Source organism: Medicago sativa, chromosome 3, assembly GCF_051527215.1.
Source record: "Medicago sativa cultivar Bolivia chromosome 3, Bolivia_mono, whole genome shotgun sequence".
Lineage (NCBI taxonomy): Eukaryota > Viridiplantae > Streptophyta > Magnoliopsida > Fabales > Fabaceae > Medicago > Medicago sativa.
Genome location: NC_140751.1, coordinates 16,686,527 through 16,704,692, shown reverse-complemented (window position 1 = coordinate 16,704,692; position 18,166 = coordinate 16,686,527). Strand labels below are relative to the sequence as shown.

General features: G+C 36.3%; 1 protein-coding gene across 5 annotated transcripts; it reads right to left on the bottom strand.

The window, feature by feature from the left end:
- Positions 1–139: 139 nt before the first annotated feature.
- LOC146936157 (uncharacterized) lies at positions 140–18,035 on the bottom strand. Of its 5 annotated transcripts, none has more exons than XM_085751164.1 (3): positions 17,898–17,950; positions 16,845–17,067; positions 140–13,032 (listed from the first exon to the last, which is right to left on the bottom strand). In XM_085751164.1, exon 3 carries the CDS (start codon positions 12,421–12,423, stop codon positions 11,215–11,217), a length of 1,209 nt encoding a protein of 402 aa, XP_085607290.1. In that variant the 5' UTR covers positions 12,424–13,032; positions 16,845–17,067; positions 17,898–17,950; the 3' UTR covers positions 140–11,214. The 5 variants fall into 5 exon arrangements, 2 of the variants coding, with proteins under 2 accessions (XP_085607290.1, XP_085607291.1); XM_085751165.1 differs by having other exon boundaries at positions 16,845–16,982; positions 17,898–17,942; XR_015030475.1 differs by lacking the exon at positions 140–13,032 and adding an exon at positions 15,731–16,491.
- Positions 18,036–18,166: the final 131 nt, after the last annotated feature.

Genomic DNA, 18,166 nt, shown 5'->3' with positions numbered 1-18,166 from the left:
GAGTTAAACAAAATTACTATATCAGGATTAAAAGTTAGGGCTAGTAGTCATTCAATTCCTAAGATCAATTCATGTAATTGCAAGAAGCTAGGGCTAGTAGTCATACAAAACAATAACATTGAAAATCAATGAACATAAGTAATTCTGAATAAAGACTGAATATCATTGATAGTAAGAGAGTTCAACCACAAATTCATATATTACAATAGTTTCATCATGGCTCAATCAAACTAAGAGTTTAGCTACTTATAACTAAACAATCATAAACATAAACAAGAGAAAACATACATAAATCTAACCAACGGAGAGTTGGTATGAGATTTAGGGCTTGTTCTTCGGTCTCCTGCAGTCTTCTATGCTCAAAATCACAATAATAATCGGTACCCTAATCCTTGCTTGCAGCTGGCTATAAATAGAAAGAATTTTAGGGTTTCAGAAAAGCCCATCATCGTGCCACGTTACGGGTTGGTCGTGGCACGATGGCTTCATTAATCCTATGTGGCAGCAGACAAAACCTAGCATCGTGGCACGTTGCATATTGCTTCGTGCCACGCAATTTCCAGAAGCAGATCCTTTGTCCCACGCTCATCAATCGTGCCACGAAGGTCATAAACGTGGCACGATGCTTCATACTTGGGCAATTTTCTTTATTTTCTCAAAGTTTCTTCTCTTGAGCTCTTGTTTCTATTCTAGTCTGATTTCACCATGGATTTCATGTAATTGACTCTCTAAATGCTATAATAAAGACATAAATACGACTAAAAACTAATGTTGATGCACCGTTATCACAACCCCGAACTTAAACAATTCCTTGTCCTCAAGGAATCCAATTTGCAAATGGAAAAATCGCAGTAAGATAACAAATTACCAACCAATGATATGCTCAAAAAGTTTACTCCTTTCCGGTGTATGATATACCGGATGCCTAGCTCTTACCTCCGAATCCATAACTCCACGCATATGTTTGAATAGGGTCACACAATCATCATGCATGTCTGCTGTATTACCATAAGCTTGAAAAATTTCTAAACTATCAATCAAAGTCAGAGTTAAGCACACACTTTTAAGGTCTGTCAGGGTTATAACGGGGCTTAGGTGAAAGGTGGATATATTTTGGGAAGTAGTGTTATATAACAATGAAGTTAAGCTCATACTACTTGGGTATATTTGGTAACATCACAGTAAACCAACTCCTTCCTTCCAAATTTAAAACAAAAGAGTAATAGAGAACTTATTCTTTCGAGACATATAAACATTATTGGTCTCATACACAAAATTCTTTTCTTTTCATTCATTTTTTTTTTCTGCACATTTTTAAGTGCTTTTTGCTCTGTTTTCAAGAGATAAAATATAAAATTTAACGCTTTCTCTTCTCTTGGTTCTCTAGTACCCCCACCCAAACTTAATAAGTTGCTAATTCCAGAAGCAACCCCAAACTTGAACATTTCACACAACCTAGTTAGCTTAACTTCAAACAATTATTTGGGACATTCATTCCTAAGGCTTTCTAGGTTTGTAACATGGCTCGTCACCGAACAAAGGATCTATACCTAATGGCTCAATTTGGCTTTACAAAGGATAAATAATGAATAAATCTGGGTAGACTCAAAAAGGCTCAAGGTACCAAGCACTTTGCCTTAGTGTGTACAAAACAAGACCAATCAACAAATAGAGAAATATCGCAAGTTCTAGAAACAACAGTTGCATGGAACACTCATATATGAAAAATTGGAAAAATAAAATTTTTGGCTATGGACCTTACAAGTTGAGATATCTGGGAGTTGTGGCTACCTACTTCCTTCGCGGAACACTTCCCTTTGAATCAATTAGGCATCATCCTCCTTTGAACTCTTTGAAATATCATTGGTATAGCACTGTTATGAGACTGATAAGTTTTCACAAACAAACAGATTCATCAATAATAAACAAAGGAAAACATTACAAACGAGGGCACATAAAGTTAAACAAGAGACACACCAACACAATGTTCGACACAAACCAAAAGTACATCAAAATAAAGAAATATAAAATAGAAAGCTGAAAATAAAATGTTTTGGACACCAAGTTCGTCACTGCTCATCCTCATCAGTAGCCTCTGGATCCTCTTGCAAGACGGCATAAAATTCATTAGCGCTCTGCACACTAGCTGCCCTCCCACTTTGACTTAAAAACGATGTCCCCTAGCTCCTCCAGAACACCTTCTTTCTTACATAAAGCATTAATCAGACAACTATGCCCCAAAGTCACTGAAGTCCCACAATTTTCCATTTGTTGAATACTCAAGTTGAGCAGTCGCCCAACATTAATCCCATAGCCAAAGATAATGGCCTCCAAAATATACAGCCTCTCCATAGGCAACTCAGATGTTGCAGAAACACTCTCCAATGTAGAATGAATGAATGAAGCCCAAGCTTTGTATTGTGGCTTGAGGTCCACCACATCCATCCTAGTAGGGAGTCCAGTGGCTCTAGACCTCACATAATCAGTACCTTCTTCCCCAATTTCCTGCAATATTTGCTGAAGATCATCATCAGACGGAAAATTATGCGTGCTTCTCTGCCTCCTCAACTCCACATGACATTGTCTCGGTGGCTTTAGCCATAGAAATGCATTGATGGCTCTAAGGCTGTAATCAACCTGCTTTCCACGGACAAAAGACACATCACTATCCTTTCCGAAAGCATTTGCAAAGAACTCGATCGAGAGCGATTGTGCGATTGCTCTCTTTTGTCACCATGTCATTCAATTTCTTCCACCCAAGTGTCCTGATTGTTGTTTCAAATTGGGGATATCTCTGAAGATTGATGAAATCAAATTTTCTTTCGCCAAAAAACTTGAACCCTTTGTCTTTTCAAACCGCTCGACATGCTCGTCATCCTCAAATTTCTCATAGGTAGGTTTTTATGGTGGTTGGGTTGATTGAGTGTTGCGGGTTGATTTAGCACGTTTGTGGGATGATGAGGCCATTTGTGGAGTTAGGTTAAATGGGTTGGATGGATGAAGATTGGGTTTGGTTGAATTTGTGGAGAAAAATTTGATGGTGGATGTGTTAGGTTTGTGAAATTGATGGGCTAGGGTGTTTGTAACGATGATGAAGATGAAAATCTAGTGGTTGGGGATGAAATTTCGAGGTTGAAGATGAGTGGGGCGAAATTTGGGCAGAGTTTTGTTAAGAGAAATGAGAAATGGGGTGTTGGTGTATATAGAAAAGCATCCATCGTGCCACGTTTGAGTAGGATCGTGCCACGATGCGACTTGTAACAATCATCTAATTTTGAAACTGCCCACTAACGTGCCACGAAGCAAGTAAACGTGCCACGATCTTAGTTTTGGGTTTGCATCCACCACGATCATTAACCTTCATGGCACGATCATGGTTCTTCCAGCAAACGTGCCACGATTTGACGTGCCACGAAAATTTCAGTGGTGAATCTCATTGTATTTGCTCTCAAATCGTGCCACGATGATGAACCATCGTGCCACGTTGGTCATGACTTGAAAATTTTTGTTGTTTTTGTAAGTAAAAATGCAATAAATAAATATGAACAATACCTGAGTGGATCTAAATCTGATGGGTTGCCTCCCATCTAGCGCTTCTTTACCGTCACTAACTTGACTTACGATGACTCCTAAGGATCATTGAACACCAATCCCGCTCTATTCTTTGGGAGTTCACTTCCAAGGTACGGTTTTAACCTTTGAGCATTAACCTTGAAGGTTTCCTGTTCTCCAGGCTTACTCAGCTCCACAACTTCATAGGGTGAGATGCTTACAATCATGAATGGCCCGGACAACTTGGATTTTAACTTCTTGGAGAATAACTTCAACCTGGAATTAAACAGCAAAACAAGTTGTCCAATATAAAACTCTCTCCTCACTAGACCTTTGTCATGATACCTCTTGGTTCTCTCTTTGTAAATTACGGCGTTCTCGTACGCACGCAACCTCATCTCCTCTAGCTCATTAAGTTTCAAAAGCCTCTTCTTTCCAGTTAAAGTTTGATCAAAATTTAGGGCCTCGATAACCCAATATGCTTTATGTTCTAATTCAACAGGGAGATGACAAGCCTTTCCATAGACCAACTGATAGGGTGACAACCCAAGATGAATCTTAAACGCAGTCCTATATGCCCAAAGAGCGTCATCTAACTTCCTAGACCAATCTTTCCTAGCTTCAACTGACGGTTTGAAACATCTACTTGACCACTAGTTTGAGGGTGGTAGGGAATTGCAACTTTATGTTTGATGTTAAACTTTTTAAGCACATTTTCAAGAAGATTGTTGCAAAAGTGCTTCCCCCCATCACTGATCAAAACTCTAGGGGTTCCAAACCTAGTGAAAATATTCTTTTTCAAGAAATTAACCATAGTTTTGGCATCATTAGCAACACATGGTATCGCTTCAACCCAGTTGGTAACATAGTCAACACACACAAGTATATGGAGATAAGAGTAAGAGGAGGGAAATGGTCCCATAAAATCTATTCCCCAACAATCAAAATGTTTAACTTAAATGATTCCAGTTAGGGGCATTTCATTCCTCTTAGAGATGCTACCTGTTCTTTGGCATTCATCACATCGCTTTACGAACTCCTAGAAATCCTTGAAGAGAGTGGGCCACCAGAAGCCACTTTGCTAGATTTTTGCAGCGGTTATTTCTCCACTATGGTGGCCCCCATAAGCTGAGCTATGGAAGTGCCACATGATACTATTTGCTTATATTCCTGCAACACAACGTCTAATCAAACCGTCATCACTTACCTTAAAGAGATAAGGATCATCCCACAGATAGTGGTTTGCATCCTTGAAGAACGTTTTCCTCTGATGCTGCTCCATGTCATCCGGAATTATGTTACCATCCTCAAAATTTGCCATGTCAGCAAAACAAGGCCTTTCTCCAATAGCCATCAGCTTTTCATCTGGGAATTCGGTCGTGATGGCCTTCTCTTTCCTTGTCACATCCTCATTTTCCACTCCTTTCTTGTCACGAATCTCAAGATCAAATTCTTGCAACAAAAGGATCCACCTCAACAGCCGAGGTTTCGAATCCCCTTTCGTCAAAAGATATTTAAGAGCTGCATGATCTGTAAAAACAATGACTTTGGAGCCTATTATATAAGAACAAAATATCTCCAAGGCAAAGAATACTGCAAGCAATTCTTTTTCAGTAATGGAATAGTTAACTTAATTTTCATTTAAAACTTTGCTTGCATAGTAAATTTCATGGAAAAATTTGTTCTTTCGTTGGCCTAGGACTGCACCAACAACATAATCACTTGTGTCGCACATAAGTTCAAACGGTAATTCCCAATCGGGTGCAATGATTATTGGTGCAGTCAACAATTTGGTTTTAATCAAAGAAAAAGCATTTAAGCATTCAGAATCAAAATCAAAATCATTTTCTTTGATCAAGAGGTTACAAAGGGGCTTGGAAATTTTAGAAAAATCTTTTATGAAACGCCGATAGAAACCGGCATGCCCCATGAAACTCCTCACTCATTTAACATTAATAGGTGGAGGAAGTTTCTCTATAACCTCTATCTTGGCTTAAGCCACCTCTATGCCTTTAGCACTTATCTTATTCCCCAAAACTATATCTTCGGTGACCATAAAATGACATTTTTCCCAATTCAAAACAAGGTTAGTTTCGGTGCATCTTTTAAGTACAACATTTAAGTGAAACAAGCATTGATCAAAAGACTTACCAAACACAGAAAAGTCGTCCATAAATACCTCAATGTTCTTCTCTATCATGTCAGAGAAGATGGAGAGCATACACCTTTGAAAGGTCGCCGACGCATTACACAATGATGACAGTCCGTCATTCCACAATTTTTAGAGTATTTTCCATGATATTTTTGAGTTCACAAGCAAGTTTAAGCAGCAAAAAGAGCAAGAAAAACAAGGAAAATAAAAGATTTTGATTCCACTATTGATTATGCTATTTGTAAACTCAATTATGAGTAGCTAAATCTCTTAGAGATTAGGTCTGAGATGATTCTTTGTAACCCTAATTGATCCATGTTGCTGTGAAACTCTATTTATTGTGAATGACAATCTAGTTTTTATTCAATTCAATTGTTCTTAATGCTTTTTATATCCTGATCAAATATGAACATGATTTGGTGAGAATGAATGACTACTGACCATAGCTCTCTACTTAGACCTAATTGAATTGTTCTAATAAACAGGGTTAGTCTAGGAATGGATAATCGTTTGTTAGTGATATTAGGTTAACGTGCTTAAACTTTCAAAGATTATTAGACCACCTAAGGAATTAGGGGCTGTAGTTTGAGAAGAGGGTCCTAACTCAAGGGATTGATTAGGACTATTTTGTTAACTATCGTGGAACTAGAAAATCATTCATAAGAATAGGTGCAGTATACCAGTTAGGGGAACATAGATGATTCGAAAGACCTGATCTCATCTCTCTCTTATTTTCTAACCGAATCTTTATTTTATGTTATTTAATTTTATGCAATCAAATCAAATCTACTGCCTAGTGGCAAACAAAATATTTTACACATCCTAAATATTAACCTTATTGCTGAATTGAGATTAACACAGTCCTCGTGGGATCGATATTTTTACTATTTCGCTAGTATTTGGTGCGCTTGCCAAACATCTATCAAGTTTTTGGCGCCGTTGCCGGGGACTGTTGAGTCATTTCAATTTGGCAATTTTGTTTTTATTTAGGATTTCTGTCATTTATATTTTTGTATATATATATTAAAAAAAATATTATGCTCTTTGTTTTCTTCTCATTGTACTGTGCTACTGAAAAGTTTATCCAAGTTTTGCAGCGATGATTGACAGGGTACTCCTCTATGACACATAAGAGATTGCTAAGTTGCAGTATGAAAAATATATGCTATCTTTTAAGATCAAAATTTTGGACAACAAAATCTCGAGTTGTGGTCATTATGAGGCGAATCAACCAGGTAGTGATTGTGAAGGGAAGAAAGAGGTGATCAACAACGATTACAATACTCAACTTCAGAATATTTTAGATGATTTCTTGGTGTCAAATCAAATTTCATTTGAGAAATTTGATGTTCGGTGTGGTGATCTTGTTGAGAAAGCACATGAGTCTCAGAGGAAATTGGTTCAGATGGAGATTGAGTGTCACAATGTTGTGGTGGAAGAAAATTCAAAAGTGAGGAGTGCTGACATTTTCCCAAAGTCTGAACAAACAGGGGTTAAGGAAATCACTCGTGTGCAAATGGATGCATGTCCTTCTCTATGGCGGGAGAGCTTAAATTCCAAAGGTTTAACGGTGAGAGCATGGGAGCATCTACTTCTTTGCTACAAATTCATGGAATTCCTACCAAACAAGAGGAAGAAGAAGGATGATATATTCTTTCTGACATATTTGCCACCCTAACAGTGGTTGAAGAGTCAAGCCCAATGACGTAAAAGAAAGCGCTTGGTGGGAGGCAACCCATCCTTTTTATTATGTCTTTATTTTCAGTATTTTATTTCTATTTTTGAGTCAAACAATTTGTATTTAATTTTTATTTTGGTTTAACTCGGTTATACCCCCTGTTTATGTAATTATTCCTGCACTTGTTTATTATTGATGAATTTGCTTGTTTGTTGACTTTTTCCAGTTTAGTAACAAATATTTGTTCAAGTGGTATTCCAAAAGTTCAAAAGGAGGAGTGACTTGTGATTTCAAAGGCAAAGTGTACGACAGTTAAAGATAGAACTTGCGATTTTTCTCTACTGTTGATTGATCTTTGTCATTAGTACACTGAGCCAAAAGTGCTTGGTCCTGTGAGCCTTTTGAAGCCTACCCTGATTGTTAATTGTTATATTTTATCTTTTTCTTAACCACTTTGAGCCGGTAGGATTAGAACTTTTTGTTCGGTGACAAACTACATTACAAGCTTAGAGACTTTTAGGACTTATCCCATATTGTTTTTCTGAGTTAGGCATTGTAGAATGTTGCTAAAGATTAAGTTTGGGGTTGCTATTGGAATTTGCAACCAATTAATTTTGGGGTGGGGGTACTAGAGAATAAAGAGAACAAAATAAAGAATTTGTCATGCAAAATACACACAATAAAGGTGTATAAAATAAAATAATGATGAAAAAAGGGACAAAACATTGAAAATCCGAGTAACTTTAAACTCGATTGTCCCAATAGTTACAAGTATTCTCTAGTACCTTTAAATTAATTGTTGTTCCACAAGGTGAATGAATGATGGATTGAATGTTGTGCTTTAACTTCCGTAGGAATGCCTAACTCAAATTTTGTGTAGCCTACTTATCCAAATATTATCCCACCTTCACCTAAGCCCCGTTATAACCCTTAAAGACCTCAAAGTGTGCATTGACATTGATTTTGATTGACGTTTAGAAACTTTTCAAGCGTATGATAATATGTAGATTGCATGTCGACTGTGAACCCTATTCAATTTGTTGCGTGGAGTTGTGAATTGGTGGATGCGAACAAGTCAAACTAGCTCATCTTTAGCTAGTAAGGTGTTGAACTTTTTGGGTACTATCGCTTGATCAGGTAATTGTTATTTTACTGTCGATTGTCAATATTGCAAGTAGATTCCTTGAGGACAAGGAATGGTTCAAGTTTGGGGTTGTGATGACAGTCCGTCATTCCACATTTTTAGAGTCTTTTCCATGATATTTTTGAGTTCACAAGCAAGTTTAAGCAGCAACAAGAGCAAAAAAAACAAGGAAAATAGAAGATTTTGAAGAAACAGTTGTGCTGATGTTTTTATTGAGTTTGTAGCAATTTTAGACAGCCTGGGGGTGTGAAAAGCAGAAAATCTGGAAGTTCTGGAAAATCATAAATCGTACCACGATTTACACTACCATAATACTATTTTCCTTGGCAGAATGCATGTTTTGAAGCAGTGAAATCGTGGCGCGATGTTCACAACCGTAGCGCGATTTCGGGCGCAGCCAGACTTGCCTATTTAAGCTGAAGTCAGTACCAAACATAAGTGTTACGAATTGGAGACAGAAAAGTGCGATTTTGAGACTTAAAGACGGATAGGAGGGCAATTTCTTCAACCTTCTATCAGTTCATGTATGTTTTGATTCCACTATTGATTATGCTATTTGTAAACTCAGTTATGAGTAGCTAAATCTCTTAGAGATTAGGTCTGAGATGATTCTTTGTAACCCTAATTGATCCATGTTGCTGTGAAACTCTATTTATTGTGAATGACAATCTAGTTTTTATTCAATTCAATTGTTCTTAATGCTTTTTATATCCTCATCAAATATGAACATGATTTGGTGAGAATGAATGACTACTGACCATAGCTCTCTACTTAGACCTAATTGAATTGTTCTAATAAACTTTGTTAGTGATATTAGGTTAACGTGCTTAAACCTTCAAAGATTATTAGACCACATAAGGAATTAGGGGCTGTAGTTTGAGAAGAAGTTCCTAACTCAAGGGATTCATTAGGACTATTTTGTTAACTATCGTGGAACTAGAAAATCATTCATAAGAATAGGTGCAGTATACCAGTTAGGGGAACATAGATGATTCGAAAGACCTGATCTCATCTCTCTCTTATTTTCTAACCGAATCTTTATTTTATGTTATTTAATTTTATGCAATCAAATCAAATCTACTGCCTAGTGGCAAACAAAATATTTTACACATCCTAAATATTAACCTTATTGCTGAATTGAGATTAACACAACCCTCGTGGGATCAATATTTTTACTACTTCGATAGTATTTGGTGTATTTGCCAAACATCTATCACACAACCCAAAGGGCATTCTCCTATAAGCAAATATACCAAAAGGGCAAGTGAAAACAGTCTTTTCTTGATCTTCTGGAGTCGCCGCAATCTGATTATACCCCAAATACCCATCCAAGAAACAGTAAAAGGCTTGGCTTGCCAACCTCTCTAACATTTGATCCATGAATGGTAATGGAAAGTGGTATTTCCTTGTTGCGGAATTCAATCTCCGGTAATCTATGCACATTCTCCAACCGAAGACGGTGCGTGTGGGTATCAATTCATTCTTTTCATTAGCCACCACCCTCATTCCTCCTTTTTTAGGTACCACATGAACCGAACTTACCCAAGAACTATTAGAGATAGGGTAAATCATACTTGCATCTAGCAACTTTAACACTTCCTTCTTAACCACTTCTTTCATTGTCGGTTTTAGTCTTATTTGAGGTTGAACCACAGGTTTGTATTCAGCCTCCATGTGTATTTCGTGCATGAAATAAGCTGGACTAATACCCTTCAAATTAGAAATGCTCCACCCCAAAGCTCCTTGGTTGCTTTTTAACACCCTCATTAGTTTCTCTTCTTCTAGAGGTGTCAATGTATTACTGATGATTGCTGGTTTTGAAGAATCCTTGCTAAGAAAGACATACTTCAAATGAGAGGGGAGTTCTTTCAATTCTGGATTTTTCCCTTTCTCACTACTCACAACTTGTGATCCCCCATACTTTTCACCAAGAATGTCTTGAAGTGGTGGCGGTTACTTGTTGTTCGTTTGCCTCAAGTTGCTTAATACATTCCTTCACCTCAACGTCTTCAACATCTTCATCACTCTCTATAGAATTAACAATTTTTCTCTCCATAGGTTGTGTTGGTTGAGGTTCACGGGAATCATCTTCAACTATTTCATCAATAACATCAATTCGGTAACACTTAGGATTTTTAGCTTGATGCTTCATGGCTTCAGAGATATTAAACACCACTTGCTCGTTGTGGAATCTCAACATAAGCTGGCTCATTTCAACATCAATCAAAGCACGGTCTGTTGCAAGGAAGGGTCTTCCTAGAATGAGTTGCATGTCTTCATCTTCAGCCATATCTAAGATCACAAAATCAGCAGGAAATACTAGCTCATTTACTTTAACTAGCACATCTTCAAGCACACCAAAAGGGTGAGAGATTGACCGATCAGCTAGAGTGAGGGTCATTCTTGTTGGCTTTGGCTCACCACATCCAAGCTTATTCATCATTGAAAGGGGCATCAAGTTGATACTTGCCTTTAAATCATATAAAGCTCTACGAATGTCTACCGGCCCAATGGAACAAGGGATAGTGAAAGCACTTGGATCTTTTAGTTTGGGTGGAATTTTCTTTTGAAGAATCGCACTACAATTTTCTGAAAGTGCAATGTTCTCATCATCTTTTGGCTTTCTTCTTCTAGTCAACAAGTCTTTCATGAACTTAGCATACCGAAAGGAATATTCACCTGAAGTTGCTAGAAAAGTTGCATGAACTTTCTGAATTGACCTTCCTCCTTCTTCTTCTTTTTGGCTAAGTGAGGGTAGGGAAGCTTCACATTTGATGGAAGCTTCACATATGATGGAACAACTTGTGGCTGATCTCCATATTTTAATATTTGACTCTTAGACTTCCTCAAGATTGAGTCGTCATCTACTAATTTCTCACTTTTTTCTCCCTCTATTTTTTTCTTCCTTTCATTTTCAACTACTCCTTGATCATTTTCTTTTTCAACTACATCCTCAATATTCTTTTCAACTTCACCATCTTTTTCTACCTTCACTACTACTTCATCAACTTTCTTTGGAATCTTTGGAACTAAAGGTGTCAAGACCTTTTTGCTCCTCAATTTAATAGCATTACAAGACTCATTCTTAGGTTTCTCTTTAGTGTTACCTGAGAATCCGCCTTTGTTTTGTTCAACCAACTGTTTAGCTAATTGCCCCAGTTGAGTTTCAAGCATCTTTCTGGAGGCTTCATTATTCTTCCTTTCAGCTTCTTGACTTTTGTTCATCTCTTCAAAGTTTCCTTGAGTCATCTTCATGAAGTTAATCATAGTTTCTTCAAGAGCTGAAGGCTTTCGTTGTTGCTGTTGTTGAGGATTAGGCATTAGAGGGTTCAAGGTGTTGTTATTTGAGTAGCTTAAGTTTGGGTGTTTGTTGATACCTGGATTGTAGTATTGATTTTGCCTTTGGTAACTCCCCATGTAATTGGCTTCCTCACTAGACCCTTTAGGTACACATTCACCATTTGCATGTTCCTCCCCACATAAATCACACATGATTACAACCACCTGTTGTTGCTTTTGAGCCGAAGTGAAACCCTGAAACTCCTTAGTTGGAGTCTCCAATTGTTTGTTCATGACTACTTGGTTAGCTAAGATTGCAGTTTGATCACTCACCCCAAACATTCCTCTTTCTTTCTTTTTCACATCAGTACGATATTCATTGTTGGCCATGTTTTCGATTAGAGCTTGAACCTCATGATCGGTTTTACTCTTAAGACTACCTCTCGCGGATGCGTCCAAGAACATTCTAGTGTTGGGTGTCACTCCCTCAGTGAAGATTTGGAGATATTGTTTCTCAGCGAACTCATGGTTAGGGCATCTCTTAAGAAGCAAATTGAATCGCTCCCAAGCATCATATAATGACTCACTCTCCCCTTGCTTGAAGTTAGAAATCTCCATTTTCTTATCCTAATATTTAAACATAGGGAAATACTTCTCTAGGAACTTAAACTCTAGCTCTTCCCATGTTTGGACAGTCCCATTGGGTATAGTTAACAACAAATCTTTTGCTCTACCTGTCAAAGTGAAGGGAAACAACCTAAGTTTCTTTTGTGCATCGGTCACAGTGGCTGGTTGTACACAAAACTCACATGTTTCAGTGAAGCGGCTTAAGTGTTCATGTGGGCTCATACTCTCGGACCCATCAAACTGTTTGTCTCTCAACCCATTCAGAACGGTGGTTTTGATGTCAAACGCAACGGGGTTTACAGGTTGAAAAGTGTGGGTCAGTTGACCACAGTGAGTAGCTAACCCATAGTCTCCCAATTTTGGTCTGGCCATTGGTTCAGGTACTCCCATAGTTGTAGATTTAGGAGAAGAGATTGTTTCAGATTCAGTAAGTATCGGCCCCGATATCGGTTCTCTAACACCCGGTGGGACTGATTGAGACAACCTTTGCAACCGGACAGCTTTCCGAAGTTCTCTAGCAGTTCTTTTTAATTTTGGATCATACTTTAGATCGTCGGAGCTTACTTTACCTCGCATAAACAGCAAAATACCTTAGTAGCACTGCACAATTCAAAGTAATTAATGAATACTGAAACCGAGAAAATTTTAAAACAGAAATTTAAATTGCAGAAATCCTAAATTATAACGTAATTGCCTTGTTGAAATAAATCAACAGTCTCCGGAAACGGTGGTTAAAACTTGATAGATATCTGGCAAGTGTACCAAAAACTATCGAAGTAGTAATAAATATCGATCCACAAGGACTGTGTTAATTTCAATTCTAGCAATGCGCGTTATACGCTAGGATATGTAAAGGATATATTGGTTGCCCTAGGCAGAAAAGTTTGGTTTTATAAGAATTAATTAAGTGGACAAAGTGCGAGAGAAAATTATATTGAGATGAATGATTAAGCCGGTGAATCCGCTATTGCTTTATATGAATAGTCCACCTCTCTTTACTCTCAATTACTACTCAATCTTTACGATAAATTAACTAAGTGGTTTTGATCAATATCTTGACTCAAAACCCTTTCCTAAGTTATAACCATATTAATCTCTTAACTAGATTGAATAACTGCGGAAGCGATGTCGAACGTTAATTCATATATCATAACTCTCAATTTCCTATCTCTAGGTTCCTAGTGTTGAGTTAAACAAAATTACTATATCAGGATTAAAAGCTAGGGCTAGTAGTTATTCAATTCCTAAGATCAATTCATGTAATTGCAAGAAGCTAGGGCTAGTAGTCATACTAAACAATAACATTGAAAAGCAATGAACATAAGTAATTCTGAATAAAGACTGAATATCATTGATAATAAGAGAGTTCAACTACAAATTCATATATTATAATAGTTTCATCATGGCTCAATCAAACTAAGAGTTTAGCTACTCATAACTAAACAATCATAAACATAAACAAGAGAAAACATACATAAATCTAACCAATAGAGAGTTGGTACGAGATTCAGGGCTTGTTCTTTGGTCTCCTACAGTCGTCTATGCTCAAAATCATAATAATAATCGGTACCCTAATCCTTGCTTGCAGCTAGCTATAAATAGAAAGAATTTTAGGGTTTCAGAAAAGCCCATCATCGTGCCACGTTACGGGTTGGTCGTGGCACGATGGCTTTATTAATCTTACGTGGCAGCAGACAAAACCTAACATCGTGGCACGTTGCATATTGCTTCGTGCCACGAAATTTCCAGAAGCAGATCCTTTGTCCCACGATCATCAATCGTGCTACGAAGTTCATAAACATGGCACAATGCTTCATACTTGGGCAATTTTCTTTGTTTTCTCAAAGTTTCTTCTCTTGAGCTATTGTTCCTGTTCTAGTCTGATTTCACCTTGGATTTCATGTAATTGACTCTCTAATTGCTATCACAAAGACATAAATATGACTAAAAACTAATGTTGATGCACCGTCATCAGAGACCTAAAGACAGCTAGGAGGGCGAATTCTTCAACCTTCTATCTGTTCATGTGTGTTTTGATTCCGTTATTGATTATGCTATATGCAATCTCGATTATGAGTAGCTAAATCTCTTAGAAATTAGGTCTGAGATGATTCTTTGTAACCCTAATTGAACCATGTTGTTGTGAAACTCTATTTATTGTGAATGACAATCTAGTTTTTATTCAATTCAATTGTTCTTAATGCTTTTAATATCCTGATCAAACATAAATATGATTTAGTGAGAATGAATGACTACTGACCATAGCTTTCTACTTAGAACTAATTGAATTGTTCTAATAAACATGGTTAGTCTAGGAATGGATAATCATATGTTAGTGATATTAGGTTAACATGCTTAAACATTCGAAGATTATTAGACCACCTAAGGAATTAGGGGCTATAGCTAAAGAGGGTCCTAACTCAAGGGATTGATTAGGACTATTTTGTTAACTATCGTGGAACTAGAAAATCATTCATAAGAATAAGTGTAATATACTAATTAGGGAAACATTGATGATTCGAAAGACCTAAATTCATCTCTCTCTTATTCTTAAAACAAACTTTATTTTCTGTCATTACTTTTATGCACTCAAACCAATCAACTACCTAGTGGCAAATCAAAACAACTTTTATACATCCTATTTTGCAACGTAATTGAATTATTGAGATTAAAAACAGTCCTTGTGGGAACGATATTTTTACCACTTCGATAGTTTTTGGTACACTTGCCAAATTGCTATATATATATAGATAGATAGATAGATAGAGAGAGAGAGAGAGAGAGAGAGAGAGAGAGAGAGAGAGAGAGACGTAAGCAACCAAAGGATGGCCAGGGAGCTTGTTGATGTTTATCTAATACATATGAACATTCTCTTGCTAGTTATATTCTCCATTGGTAACTAAACACTCTTTTGCGTCGAGATTAAACATTAATAGCTAGGATTCTATGTAGCACTATTCATTTGGATGGTTGTATATGATTTTTGAATTCAAAATAATTTTTGGTTTAAATCCTTTCTTAAGGCTTTTTTGGATGAGCACTCGACAAATGAACTTTTGATTTATTATGTAGCGAGATATTGCCTTTATCTAAGTGACATTTTTTAAATCATCTATAACTACTATCACTTTAAATACAACGAGTGGATCTATATTCATGTATAACTATTTGAGCTAATGCCATTGAAACAATGGACTATTTTGCTATCGAGCATCAGAAGTGAGTTAGTTCATTTGATCTTGCGTTGTTGTCTAGAGATGGAGAGGTACACTATGAGATTAAGAGGAAACATTAGATATAAAGTGTATGATTGAGTTATATCTGAATCTTAAAAAGTGTACAATCGATTAAGAGGAAACATTAGATATAAAGCTATTGAAACCTAATCTTACACAACTTTCTCTATCTTGTCTTATTCAACTTGTGATCAAAATTTCAAAAACTACTTTTATAAACTTAATTTAGAATGATGTGGATGTGAGAGATATTGAAACTAAGTGTTGTCTTTGTGGTACAATACAATATATTTTTGACAAAATCGACATAATACTTACTAATGTACGAGCATAGGTAAGATCCTCTTTATCAATGGGTTTGACTACACAAAAACAACCCAACTTCTCAACCAAAAAGCAACAAAAGCAGTAAAAATATAAGAGGGAAGAGAAAGGAAAGGTTTCTCTTAGGCATAAATACAGTGATTAAATCCTAGAAACAAAAGGGAATGGACAAACATCTCCACAGAACAACGAAAAGAAAGTTTATGGGGGTAACAAAGACAAATATAGTATGGCGGGATGTGAAAACCTTTGAATTTTTTAAAGCTCCAACTTTTATAACTATAAAAAAAAATCTTTATCAACGATTGAATTCGTTGGAGGGTGAAAAATCAAGATTCAATGCTCCAGATAAGACATCGAGAATGTAGCCTCACACGACAAATCTATCAAAAAAAGTGTGGTTTCAGTCTACCAGCAATAAATGGTGCATCTGAAACCCACTCAAAACTCTTCAGTTGTAACATTGGTGCTCCCCGACAACCGTTATTGCATTGCAAGCCTGGCAAGAAAGCATCTCTAAAATATCAAGGTCATCCCTTGATTGTCAAACGTATTACAAGCTAATTACGTCATAAAGACGATAAGGGATTCAGAGGAAACAGTTTCGAACCGAACCTCGGCCCAACAACAATATATTAATGAAATCCCAACTGAAAGATACACCGCTTCAAAAATTCTTATGCAAGGTAACATGTGCACCTGACTGCACAGGAATACGACCTTAACATGATAGTGGATGTTAGTTAGAAATTCAACCGTATTTTGTACCCCACTCCCATGTGTGATCTCAGAATAACAGGTTACACGATCTCTCTCTCTCTCTCTCTCTCTCTCTCTCTCTCAGATACTTACTTGGGCATCAAAGCGTGTGTCTATTTTGCAGGTACAGTGGTCAACCGTCGCAGAGAAAGCCTCAGCCGCACTGAAGTTCCTCATCCACTGGATTGGTTTGCTGCAGCACGAGCACTAGAACCGCATCATCCTTAAGCTCTGTTCCCAGATCAACATTAGATCATTACAAGTTTGTAGTGATCTATATTTTCATATCCCTTAAAAGCGAACAATGTCTAAAAGCCTATTCCAAAAATTAAATATAAATGAAATATATATTGAAGTATGAGGAAATTCGCAAATGTAATAGTATTATGAACTATATATAAAATCATAGGCTTAGAAGTAACAAAACTATTTTGTAAACTTAACTATTAAAGATATTATTTAAGTAGGATGATGGGAAAGAAAATGTGAGATGCCAAAATTGAAGATTATGGGGATATATCTAAAATATAGAGAAAAGAAGTTAATCTAAATAATATTTGTTGTCGTCTTATAATTTCATTTCATTATCATTATTTTAGAGTAAAAATATATAACTAAAAAGTTCTTGAAATTATAAAAAGAAAAAAAATTAATTTATTGGTTGGGAAGAAAATAACTAAATGACAGCTTGTGGAATATTGTAGCAGAGCATTTATGTACTCTCTTGGGTCTGACCTTAAATGAAGAATCATGTGAGCCACCCGATTGGTAAACATTTACACACATAACGCACACAGTTTGGTTCCATCCCAGGGGGGCACATATTTGGTGGACAATCAGAATCAGTAGTACATCGATAACCTCCTGTAATAAAAAAAAGAGAATAAAAAGTGTTACTAAAATTAGATAATATATTATATATGAAGTAGAGAAGAAAATTTTAAATGGTTAGAAATGACTTACGTCCAGAAATGATTTCGTGGTAAGAGATTATCTAACCATTTCTAACCATTTAAAATTTTCTTCTCTACTTCATATATAATATATTATCTAATTTTAGTAACACTTTTTATTAAGAAGAATTGACCAGATATATGGACTTACGTCCATATATCTAAATACAATATTAAGTAGAGAATGACTTACTATAAACAAAATTGACAATTTTAGCCATATTTCCCTCCTTTGTTTGTTATTTTTGTATGTATAAGTTTATAATTTATAAACCTCATCCTATTCTTAACATTATAAATATTAAAAAAATATTCATGTGTTGTGTTTGTCTCTTCAGCATACTGAAAAGAGGTCACACAAAAAAAACTTCTTAATATTATATTTAAATTACAAAATTTTCTTATCTATTTATAATATATTAACATATTAATATATTATTTATCATTTTATAATTATAAAGC

Bases quoted from the DNA above. Each gene is read 5' to 3' on its own strand.
- LOC146936157 (XM_085751164.1), bottom strand. From the start codon at position 12,423: ATGGAGATTTCTAACTTCAAGCAAGGGGAGAGTGAGTCATTATATGAT.